General features: G+C 41.7%; 1 protein-coding gene across 5 annotated transcripts in view; it reads right to left on the bottom strand.

The window, feature by feature from the left end:
* The window catches only part of TULP4 (TUB like protein 4), a 225,974-nt gene that overhangs the window by 72,871 nt on the left and 139,923 nt on the right, over nucleotides 1–13,180 (bottom strand). For all 5 annotated transcript variants that reach the window (XM_072829323.1, XM_072829366.1, XM_072829333.1 and 2 more), the window contains one exon: nucleotides 6,522–6,650. In XM_072829323.1, coding sequence (XP_072685424.1) covers nucleotides 6,522–6,650 — 129 coding nt within the window. The remainder of the gene's footprint in view (nucleotides 1–6,521; nucleotides 6,651–13,180) is intronic.

Below are 13,180 nucleotides of genomic sequence, written 5' to 3'. Positions count from 1 at the left end.
CATTTAATCCACTCACATTCAGTGTAATTATTGATAGATAGGTACTTAGTGCCATTCTATTACTTGTTTTGTTGTTTCTGAAGATTTTCTCTTGTCTTTTCTAGTCTCTGTCACTTTTGATGCTTCCTCCCCATTTAGAGAATCTCCTTTCATATTTCTTACAAGACTGGTTTAGTGGTTACAAACTCTTCTAGTTTTTGTTTGTCTGGGAAGCTCTATCTGCCTTCTATTCTGAATGATAGTCTTGTTGGATTGAGTATTCTTGACAGCAGATTTTTCTCATTCAGCATGTTGAACATATCATGTCACTTTCTTCTGGCTTGCAAAGTTTCTGTGGAGAGATCTGCTACTAACCTTATGGGTCTTTTCCTTTTCAGTTAGGGACTTCTTTTGTCTCACTGTATGCTGTATGCACTCGGCTGCTGTGATTTGGCTGCTCTATCCCTCAGGTCCTTCTACAGAGGCTCGCCTTGCTTACAATGGACAGTGTTTGGATCTTGGCCAGAGTGTGGTGAGTTTTAAGTAGGTGTACTCTAACGTGCTTGTTAATGAGACCAGATGCTACTTCCACTAGAAAAGAGGCCTTGTAGAACTCTATGGTGGGTAGACACGGTGTGTGTGTGGGTTTCTGCTGATCTTCTGGGGAAAGGGCCCAGTTTGCTGGCCATTAGGGACATTTGCCCAAAAAAACCAGTACCAACACAGCACAGGGGGCAGGACTTGGTGTAAAGAGGTTAGTCAAGCAGTGTTGGCACTATGCTATTTACTGAGGTTGGTTTATACAGAGAAGCAGGGGAGGGGGAATGGGCATCAGCCAGCATCTTTGTCCTGGGAGGGGGAGTCTGTGCTTGCTGCTCTCAGGGAAGCCCTGCCAGAAGAGCACATCATTTCCTATCATGTGTCCTAGGCATTTTTCATATCTCTGTTTTCACATGGTCTGTCTCCAGATTGCTTGACTGCCTGGAGCAGTGCAGTGCACTTTGGGCTCTATCCCAGCCAAACCAGCTGACTTTTCAAACTCTAAACTTTAGGGACCTGGTGAGGGAAACCTGCATGGGTCTCCTGGGGGAGGGCCTGACTGTGCTGGGATGATGCAGGTTTGACCCAGAAGGGCAGTCATGCCAGAGCACAAGGGTATGGGATTTGGAGCAAAGCAGGCTACAGAGCCAGTGTCCGGGTTAGCCACCCTCAGCAGGTGTCTCTGAGCTTATGCTGAGGGGTGGGGAGGGAAATGGGGCCTGTCAGCTTTTTTGTCCCTGGAGAGGCAATGCCAGCTCTCACCAATACGCTGCAAGAAGAAGGGATAGTCTCTCTCTGTGCCTCTTAGGTGAGCCTCAGATCCTGCCATCTGTCCTGGGCTACCTGCCTGCCTGCTCTGCAGGAGGAGGGCAGCACCCTCAGGGCTCTATCCAGCCATGCCACAACCTCTAAAACTTCAGTCTTTGAGCCCCCTGGTTGCAGAAAATCATGAAAACCAGCCCCTCCCATTTTCCCAGCCAATGGCTTAGGAGAAGTGTTCTCTTTGTATGGTCCACTCTCCTCTTTCCCATTTTTCACTACAACCAGTCTCTCTCACCTCTGCAGCACCAGCAATCTGTTTCTACTCCAAACCATGTCTCCACACTTCCTATCTTTCTTGATGTGGCCTCTTCTAATTGTGTAGTTTATTCTGTCAGTCCTCAGGCTGATTTCTTGGGTATTCAAAATGATTTGATTGATAGTGATTTAGCTGTGTTCGAGGGATGAGGCAAGCCTAGGGTCCTCCTACTACACTACTATCTTAGCTCCACCCCATCACTACTGTATTTATTGAAAAAAACCCCATGTATAACTGGCCCTGTGCAGTTCAAACTGCAGTTGTTTAAGGGTCAACTACATGTATAAATATCAAATTGTTATTCTGTATACCTGAAACAAAAATTGTTATATGTCAGTTACATTTCAATTAAAAAAAATATGACTATTGTTGCCCCCACTGAATTATCTTTTAAGTACCTTTGATTACCTGGTAATATCTATAGTTATGCCTACCTTTCCATTCATAAAACTGTTTTAAGTTGCTTTTACTTGGAAATGTTTAACTTTCTTTAAAATTGTTGACATTACTGGATATATGATATTTCAGATAAAAATAAATGGACAAACACTAAAAGACAAAAGGACATGAACATCTACTGTTTTCCCAGCAGGTGTTATAGTTTGTGTTCAGTGGTTAGCATGTCTCCACCATGACAATGGCATGGATTTGTGAGACAGTTCTTGAACAGCTGGTCTGAGGTTACTGAAAAAAGTTGTTTGCTTAGGGTAAACTCAAAACCTTGGTTTCACTGACCCTGTGTTTCAATTAACTACACTAGTTTTTCTTAAGAAACTTAAACACATTTTTTAGAGATAACACACTAATTCTGCTATAAAATTTAAAGTCTTTGCATTTTGCAAAAGTAATGCCATTTATTTATATGTACTCTCACTAATTTATCTTGGGAGAGATTTATACTCTTTTTAAAAAGATTTCTTTTTAGAAATTATCTTACTAGAGGGTGGAAGGGTATGGCCAGTGAAAAGAAGCTTCCCCAAGACATCACCAGTCATGCTGTCAGAGAAAATGATAACAAAGGATGTTACCATGAACTCATTGGGTTTATTAAATTAGGTCAACATAGAGTGATAAGAATATGCCACAATTGGAAAAAGAGAGACAAGGGAACTGATACCTAGTGCTGTAAAGAAAATAAGCAGGAAGCCCTCCTCCTTCTGGTTGCCTTTGGATGGCAGAGGGCTATGTGCTCTTGCCTCACTAAGCACGTCATCAGACATGGATTAACTGCGTCTGAGCACCAGCCTGGTCAGATCTCAGCCCGAGGCAGTTTTCATCACAACGGCCAATGGCTGTGTGGGGCACAGCCATCCTTGGTGACTAATCCTATACAATAACGCATGCACTGTTCCAGACTCACTTTTGAAATAAAGGATTCATAATCATTTCCCGAAAAGGAAATTGTTAAAGCATCACTTAGCTTTTGCCAAATGTTTGATTCCTTTGTGACAGTGCAAGTCAAACTGTGCAACATGGTGTCAGTTCCTCTCAAAGTATTATTTTTCTCTGAGTAGATTTCAAGGATCCTCCTCTCCCAAGCCACATAACTGTCCTTCCTCCTGCCAGGTACTGTTTCAGGTACACAGACAGCCACTACTTTAACCAGTGATTCATTGTCACCAAGGCACGATGTTTCTTCACTCAGGTAAGTTCTGATGCAACACAATTCAAAGCAACCAAACCTTCCTCAGATAGAAGCATTTACTGCTGATAACTGCTCAGTGGGTTTCAAGGTTTGCAGAATCAGAGTTCCAAGCGGCACAATTAAATAAAAATCCACATCAGATTACATATAGTGATTACTTTTCAAACATGGCAGAGACAGGCATTTGTAAAATTCTAGGAGCTTCCAAGTGTTCTATGGTTCCTGTAAGTTCATTCACCTGCAGGTCCAAATTCGTCCTTCCTTTCTTATTTCTAAAATGTTTTGTCCCAAGTTCTCAATGAAAGGAAAAGCTGAGGAATATGGTGGTAGTGGAAATCACACAGCTGCTATATGGAAATGACAGAAGGTTCCGTCCTCAGAGATTGCCGTCAGGAGAAAACAGTGTGGTGGTAGCGATGCTTGGCTGGTGGGGCTGGACTCTTTAATGGTAATGAAGTCTGAGTTCTTTTGGATATACTATGAATATACGCATTTCTGCTACAGAGAAAAAAGCTTCATGTCTGGGAAGGAGACAGTGTGACAGAGATTATCTGAACTCAAACCTAGGCTCAAATTCTGCTTTACTACCCATGAACTTCATTGGGCAACTTACTCAACTTCCCTGACCTGAGACTGGCATCTGCCCAGTAGGGTTCCTGTGGAGACTGAGTGACAACATATGAAAACGACAGGAACTTAGAGTTTGTCCTAGCTCTTCTTCATAGTCTTTCTCAGTGCAATGCTTTAGAGACTTTCAGTCGTCCAAAGTCTGAAGGCAAGTCTGACTCGATCACTGAGGAAAAAGAGTTCCCACTCTGGTGACAGGAGAATTAGAGCATTTTAGAGACCCTTACAGGAGAATTCAGAGAAGTCCCCACTTTGCAGAAAACCACAAAGTGCTGCTGCCTCAAGGCCGAAAGCAGTCTTGGTGAAGACATCATGACAACTATCTATTTATATATTTAATTTTTAAGAGCTATATCAGTAATTAAAAAAAATTTTTTTGTTTTAAGTTCAATTTGCCAACATATAGTATTAACATCTAGTGTTCATCTCATTGTGTGTCCTCCTTAATATCCATCACCCAGTTGCCCCATTCCCCCACCCACCCTCTCTTCTGCAACCCTTTGTTTCCTAGAGTTAGGAGTCTTTCATGGTTTGTCTTCCTCTCGAATATTCCCCACTCAGTTCCCCCCTTCCCTTATGGTCCCTTTCACTATTTCTTATATTCCACATATGAGTGAAACCATATAATTGTCTTTCTCCAACTAACTTATTTCACTCAGCATAATACTCTCCAGTTCCATCCATGTCAATGTAAATGATAAGTATTCACCCTTTCTGATGGCTGAGTAATATTCCATTGTGTATATATACCACATCTTTATCCATTCATCTGTCAAAGGACATTATGGCTGCTTCCACAGCTTGGCTACTGTAGACAATGCTGCAATGAATTGAAAACTGGAGTGCAGGTGTCCCTTCATTTCACTACATCTGTATCTTTGGGATAAATACCCAGTGACTATTTTTTTTAAAGAGTTTATTTGTTTATTTATTCATTTATTTAAGAGAGAGGGCACACTTAAGTTGGGGGAGGAGCAGAGGAGGAGGGGCAGAGGGAGAGAATCTCAAGCAGACTCCCTACTGAGAGCCCAACACAGGGCCCCGACCTCTCAACCTCACATCACGACCTGAGCCAAAACCAAGAGTCAGATGCTCAACCAAGTGAGCCACCCAGGTGCCCCAACATTATGGCTGCTATTTAAGGGCAGGTACATTCTGTGGTCAGGGGCTACGAGGTCGTAGTCCCTCATTACACTATAGGCACTACAGCAATATGTGATGACAAATACCAAGTACAGACAGTGTCAGAAGTATTTACTATATTTAATCTTATTTAATCCCTCCAGTGATCCTCTAAGACAGGCAGCATTAGAGTCCCTATGCTACAAATGAAAAGACTGAGACACAGAACCTAAGTATCTCCTACTAAGAAGTCACAGAGTGAGACTCTTGGTCTGTGTGGTCTGACTCTGGAGCTCTTGCTCTTGACCCACAATGTCTACCCTCCGCGAAGCATGAACTTCTCATGGTCATAGGGATTTCCACCTCTGTGGCTCTATTTCAAGATGGCCTGTTAGAGTAACAGGGTAGGTTCTACTTCCTTTCACTCCATGGAGGTATACAGGGAACAGGTAAGGCCTTTTCATAGTCAGTCAAAATTATTACATTTCCTCTACCAAATAGACTCACACAAAAGAGAATGTTCTATTTTACCCAGAGGTAGATTTGTCTTCTGTGAGGATAACTTACAAAGACCCTTCGCGTAACAGTAACTGCTAATAGTATCTTTGTTCCTTGTAATTCTGTGTCAGTTCACTAGGCATATCTTTAAAACTGGGAAGCTCATAGCTTATTTAAACAACAGATGGGAGCAAAGAGAGTGAGAATCCACTTCCTGAGAAATGTATAAGAAAGGCAGTCACAGAGAAACCATTCCTGGAGTGGTAAAACAGTCTAAGAAAGCCCTCATGGAGAAAGGTCCCCTGAGGACTTTGTTCTGAAGCCACAGTTCTGTTAAATCCTCAGGATGCGACATGTGTCCTTAATTTCACGAGACGAGACGAGGAGCTCCATGTGGCCCATCATCACAGGGGGAAGAGAGAAGAGCCAGATCTGTACCATAAACCAGAAGAATCTCTGGAGCAGCTTTAAAAATAGCACAGCTCAGCAGGGAGTCCCTGGAGCGCCTGTTCTCCTCAGAGCAGAAACAAATTTGTATCAGAAAGGAAGAGCTGAGGGATGACAACAGGTGGCCACGCTAATTGAAACCTGACAGAAGAGAGTGTTAAAAACTCAGCTTGACGAGTAGGTTGTGAGAACAGTTCTTGTGGAGCTCCCTGCTAGAGAACTATGAAGATTACAACACAGGGAAGATACCTTTCAAAGGGAGCAAAAAAGTGATATGCCATAAGCACTTCAGAGGATCCAAATTTAACATGTCATCACAACAATGAATGGTAAAAAATGATTTCACAGATTTAATTAAAGCTTAAAACTTGGGAGAGTTCTCATAACAGCAGAATAGTTGAATAGAGAAGTATGATCTTTCTCTTTTTATAAAGTGATATACTCAAGAGGAATGAAAAGCAGGATTCTAGTTTTATTTATTTCCACTCCACCTATTTCTAGAAAAAGCTTCCACTTGCCCAGGAATACGTGCTCGGCATTCTCTCTCCAGCAATGTCTCACTGGAAGAGGCTCCTGCCCACTCACCTGAGCCCCTCGGTCGTTGACCAATTCCACAGACCACCTCCCTTCGTACTGAATCCACACAAATATCCCTCCATCTGCATCACACGTGGCCAGCTTCTGGTATGGCTCATTCCACCTCACCAGCACAACCTAGAAAATAACCAAGAAGATATTTACCACAGGGAATGAAGCAGTGGGCCAGGACTATGTCTCTAAGGAGACAGACTTCAGAACTAAAGGGAAGTCATTGTCAAGGGGAATGAATGGCTGAAGGCAGGTGTGGGGATTAGCAGAGGGGAGAGGACACAGTCCACAGGTGGTGGAATTACAGGGAACCAGACCCTCCCATGACAAAGCTTCCTGACATATGGCAGACACCTGAGCAAACAATAAACTGTGGCACAAAAATGCCCATTGCCCAAAAAACAGAAAAGACCCAGAGCCCATCCAGACCCAGTCCTGCCTCTCACAAGTCCAAGAATAATAGTTCAGCATTTAAACAATTCAGAAAAAATACAGTTGAAATGTCTAAGCTATTTACTACTTATCACAGAGGAAATACAAAGAAATTATAAGCTTCAAAATTTGTGAGTATAACAACTTAATTTTTTAATTTGAAAAATGATCCTGGACAAATCACTTTCATCTTTCTCAACTATCACTCCCTCATTCAAAAGGTGGACCTTCTGTATGGTTTGTGGGATTAGGTAAATGCCCAAGGAGCCTGAAGGCAGGGCTCACAGAGCCCAGTAAAACCTGTAAGTACATACACAGGACTGACTGTGAAGTGGTCCTGGAAGCCCATGAACCACAAAACCAACACCCTGCCTTCACTGTGGTAAACATTCCCCAAGTGTTCACCGGCCTATGCTGGTGATCATGAGGAATTCATTCAGTCAGACATTCAGTTTGTAATTCCTAGGTTCACACTGTGTGACACTCTATGACCAATGCCCAGGCGGGGAACACTAGACCCCATGCTGGGGAAGTTTAAAGTCCATCTGGGAGTCAGAATATCCACTGATGCACAGACATATACTAATGAGTGTCAGCCAAATGAGCACTGTCATTAACCAGCAAGAGCACAGCTGCTATTTGTAAAAAAGATCTGAATCTCCCATCTCCCTCCAAGACTTCACGTCCAGTAAAACAACCCTGGTGAACATGCAGCACCTGTATAAATGGTCTCCATGTGTCCTGTGTCCAAACTACAGGCTAACACAAAAGTGCTTTTGCCTCTCAAACGTGTGTCATGGGCACACCGGATTTTAAGTCTTTCAGTTGATTTTCAGGTACCAGAGAGCTGGAGAGGCCTCCAGCTTTGGTTGGCCACACTTGGTGGCATCAGCACTTGTTGCAAGATGCGTAATAAAATTCAAGAGGAAATTATTACCCCCCTGAAAGGATATTGTAGCTCTTTTTGAAACCTCTGCAAAAAATCAAAGATGGTTGTAAGGTTGCAATCCTTTGAGACCCGGTGATCACCAGACAAATCTCACCTAGTTGATGGCTTCCCCTGCCAGAGTCAGCTTTCATGGGTGCGGGTGCCAACCACACCCTCAGCGGCCCCAATCCCATTTTCTCTTTGCTGGCCCTGCTGCCTCACTCTGCTCACAACTCCACAAGCACAGCATGTCCTCCATCTCCTCCAGTACTGGCTTACACGCACGCCTCCCCACTGAGCTATGCCCCTGGAAAGGGACAGAGGTGAGCCCATCTTTGAATCCTGACACACAGTCATTCTGAATGTATTATGTCAAAGAGTGATATATAATTAGAAGTTATGATCCTTACTCAATTATATCTTTGAATTTTTTTTATATCTTTGAATTATAAAAGATTATTAAAAACTATGTCCAGAAGGTTATTTTCAAGGTCCAACAGCCAGCATTGCCTGCCTCCCTCCCTATTATGAAGTGTAGGTGCTGAGGAGATTAAGACTTTTCTGCACTCAGGGAGTTCAGTTCACTAAACAGACATAATATAGCGCTCTAAATGCAGTTACAGAGTTGTGAACATACAAAGGAGGGGGTCTTAATACAGGTGGATTAGGGAAGGGGGACAAATCCAGATTGATTTTTTAAAGTCCAGTTTCTTATATTCTCTATTTAAAAAATAAATAAAAATAAATTCTTTATCCAAATTACTGATAGAAGTTTTAAAAAAAGCCCAGTAATATCATCAACAATAAGAGTCTCTAGATGACACTGAATGTGTCATAAAATTTATAATTTCCAAACAGTCAGTAAAGGCCAACTTCATACACTTCTTTCAGATCCAATGATGATTTGTCCCAAGCACAGCAATCCACAAACATGTGTGTGGCTACAATTTGGTTCTTAAAGACATACATTCATTGTTTAAGCCCACAATCACTAATGTACTTCAGAATGGCCACCACAGGAGGGAATATGACAAATAAGTGCAGTTTTTAAATTATTTCCTTAGGTTAACACAGAGCCCATTCATCTGCTATGACCTCCCTAGAGATAACATTTGATGACAAGATATCTTATTGTACAAAATAAATATTGGCCACATTTTCTATACTTCTGCCTTTCTGCCTTTAACATCCATTGCCAGATATGATTTAATATTAAGTTAGCATCAATAACAAAACCCTTCTTCTTCATGAAAACAGCCTGCGGAGTCATAGCATGACACAGACACAAAAGAGCAAAAGCAAAAAAATATTTTAGTTATTTTTTACTTTACAGATTCCTTGGTCTTATGACAACACAGTAGTAGTTGTTGAATAAAAGAAAGGGTTTATAGATTCAATTTCATCTTTTTGTAATTCTTGATCAGTGCAGATGCAGCAGGAGACGAAAACGTAGTCCCCACTCACACACCTTTGCTGTGAATTCTAACCAGTGTAGCTAAATAGGTGAGTAGCGCCCCTAAATTAGAGAATAGAAATCTTTCCAGTGATTCTTGGTTTAAAAATAAAGTCAAACCACTAATGTTGTTTGCCTGGATTAGAATTCTCATTTCCTTTCTCGTCTACAATTCATAGCAGCTCGCCTTATCTCCCAGCAGCTTATTTCCTGTTCTCCAAATCCTTCCAGTCTGGTTGGCAATGTCAGGACATACCAGAGCACTGAGAAACTACCAACCAGGGGTCCAGTCACCCACATTATGTGGCGGGGTGCTCAGCCTCTGCCCAGGCATTCTGAGGCAGAGCTCCCCTTCTCTTTTAAAGGAAATGGGGCTCCAGTTTACTCTGGGCACAAAAGAGGTAGGGTGTTAAGGGCACTAGCTGAAGGGTGTGTTCTACTAAAAAGTCAGAAGATAAGCTAAATATTAACGCAGGTTTTTGATTATTCAAGAAAATGCAAGCCTGTTGCTCTCTCATTTCATAGCTATTAATTGCTATTGCTATTAATAAATATTTCTTGAGGACTATTAAAGGTACAAAAATCTACATTAAAAATATGGCAGGTCTGATGATGGTCTATTTGGGATATAATCTAATGTTCTAAATAAGTCACTTCATTTCCTACACCCCATCTATTTTTAGGGAGAATACACAAGTGTTAGTTAACCCATCTCAAGGATGTTCATCTTTTCAGGCAGAAACCCTTCAAATGATGTTGGGAGATATGTATAATTATATTTTATAGAAATATACAGGAAATCACCTCAATGAATGACCAGTACCACCAATGTTTGGAAATATTTCCCTCAACCTAAACAGAATGTAATTTGATGAAAGCTAAATATAAATAGATCAAGTAATAAATCCCTGTGATTATCACCATTCAGTTCTTCTTATTCCGTAATTTTTGTTAAGGGAAACAGAAATAAGTTCAATTGTGCCAGTTTATGTTTAAATACATTTAGTAAAACAAAACGAGTTTTAGAACCGATATAAACTTTAGATACATTTAGTCATTCTAACAAAGAACCAAAAGCTTCTTAAAACAGAAGCTGGAAAAAACTCAACAGGCACAGTGGTTTTCCAGCCTGATGCCCACCAGCACAAAGATCCTTGAATGGCTCTGGTGGGAGCGCAGACTCTGGATCCGAGTTCTGGCCTTGCCGCTCACCAGGGCAACCTGCTGACTGGCTTGGGGTCCTCTTCTGCCCATGGGGTAACAGCAGCACATCCTTCTAATGTGTGTGAGGAGTATGTTGAGAAAGGACGTTAGCGTGGTGCCAGACACAGGGCAAACACCTGCTCAGTGAGAGCTCCAGGTTATTCAAGTGTGAGCTAAAACTTTCAGAATATAGAGACTAGTTCAGCACAGTATTTATGTGTATAGTTTCCTCTTCTTTGACAGACGATAAATGGTTGGAAAGTCAGTCCCTCTTCCCAGACCTACCTCCTGCGGCTTGCCCCACCTAATTCTGTACCTAACAAATAACTACCACCACACACTTTCTGGCACCTTTGGCGTAAAATAACCCTCTGCCCTTTGACACTGATGGGAATGCCTTCATTCCAACAGTTCTCTCTTAAAAAAAAAAAAGAAAAAAAAACATTTTATTTATTTATTCATGAGACACACACAGAGAGAGGCAGAGACACAGGCAGGGGAGAAGCAGGCTCCCCACAAGGGGCCTGATGTGGGACTCGATCCCGGATCCCAGGATCACGCCCTGAGCCAAAGGCAGACACTCAACCGCTGAGCCACTCAGGCGTCCCTCCAACAGCTCCCTCTTGCCACTACTGCAGTACCTTCTACACTGCTCACGCTCTGCATTTACTCCCTCAAACATCTCAGTTCCTCATCGGCTGAGAATTTCTTTGCTTTCATGTTCCTGGAGCCCAGCACTGCGCCAGGCACACAGTAGGCATTCTACAAATCTTTCTAAACTAAACTATTCCTGAATGGTGATCAGCCATATTTCTGTAGATTTAATTATATTCTCTCTCAACAATAAGATGTTAAGATTAGTTCAAATGAGGGGAACTGGGGGGCTTAGGTCATGATCCCAGGGTCCTGGGATTGAGCCCCACTTCAGGCTCCATGCTCAGTAGGGAGTCTGCTTCTCCATCCTGCCCTATGCTCATGTTCTCTCTTGCTCTCAAATAAATAAATAAGATCTTTAAAAAAATCAAGTTAAGGCTAATTCAAATGAGACTGCTTTGGTAACGGCTTGTGACAAAAATTCACAAAATTCATACAATTCATCCACTTAAAATGTACAATTCCATGGTTTTACTCTATCTATAGAGCTGTGCAACCATGATCACAATAAGTTTTAGAACATCTTCACTGACCCCCAGTAGGACCTCCAGCCCTAGACAATCACTAATTTTCCCTCCGTCTTTACTGATTTGTCTATCTGGACATTTCATATAAATGGAATCATACAATATGCAGCCTTCTGTGCCTGGCTTCTTTCACTCATCATGTTTTCAAGGTTTATCCATGCTGTAAACATACAACAGTATTTACTTCATTTATATGGCCAAATAATATTCCATTGTGTGGACACATCACACTGTATCCATATACTCACTCAGCTGATAAACATCTGGGTTGTTCCCATCATTTGGGTATTATGAATATTTCTATGAATATTTCTATACAAGTCTTTGTATGGACACGTGTTTTCCTCTTTTGGGGTATATGCCTGGGAGTGGAGTTGCTGGGGCAAATGATAATTCTATGTTTACCTTCTTGAGGAACAGTTTTCCAAAGTGGCCACACTAACTTACATTCCCAGCACCACTAGGGTGGTGAAGATTCCAATTTCTCCATATTCTTTTCAACACTGCTATCGTGTCTTTTTTAGTATAGCCATCCTAGTGAATATGAAGTGGTTGTGATTTGCATTTTTCTGATGGCTAATGACGTTGAGCATCTTTTCAAGTGCTTATTGGGCATTTATGTATCTTTTCTGAAGAAACGTCTATTCAGATTGTTGGCCCTTTTTTATTCAGTTGTCTTTTTTTCTTATTGAGCAGGGGAAGTTTTTCTCATTAAATCCACTGAAACACCGACAGTATTTTTAAAAAACTTCAACTTTTATTTCTACATAATCTTACCTCTCTCACTTAAATGTCCACAATCCAGTCCTCATTCATGCATTCATTCAGTTTGTCAACAAAGAACTCCAGAAGGAAATGTAGCAAAGACAATAAAGGAATTCAGAGAACACAGGGCTGAGGTCAGAGCCTGGAATCCAGGGACCATGGGGCCTCCACACGGTTCTGAACGGGAATGTGTTAGGGGATGACTTTCTCAGGTCCAGCCTCTCTAAGACACTCCCCAGGAAACTCATAGCTACACCTTTCTTCCTGATGTTTTCCAAATCTTCTTGTTAGGAAATAACACATCTTTTCATTAGATAGCATTTATATTTTTCAGGCAGGGCTGCATTATGAAAAATGACTCTACCAGGTCTCCTGATAGAAATGCAAAACACCATCTCGGCCTTCTCATCCACTCAGTGGCCGTAGCAGTCTTCCATAAAAGTGATATATTAAAGCAATCTATAGGAAATCCAACATGTAGCCCCTTCATCTCCTGACCACTTTCAGGCACCGATTTGTACATACCTCAAAATTCAGTGGCAAGAATACTCTGGATGGCTCTAACTTCCATCCTTTCCCATTCAATCTCAGCTGCCAATTTCTGAGCAGAAATTTTACTGGAAAGGATGTTCAATCACAAACACTACTGACTGAGGTTTCAAAGCCCTTACCATGAGGAACTAGCATGTTTTTT

Source organism: Canis lupus, chromosome 1 (assembly GCF_048164855.1).
Source record: "Canis lupus baileyi chromosome 1, mCanLup2.hap1, whole genome shotgun sequence".
Lineage (NCBI taxonomy): Eukaryota > Metazoa > Chordata > Mammalia > Carnivora > Canidae > Canis > Canis lupus.
This window is presented reverse-complemented; position numbering and strand designations above follow the sequence as displayed.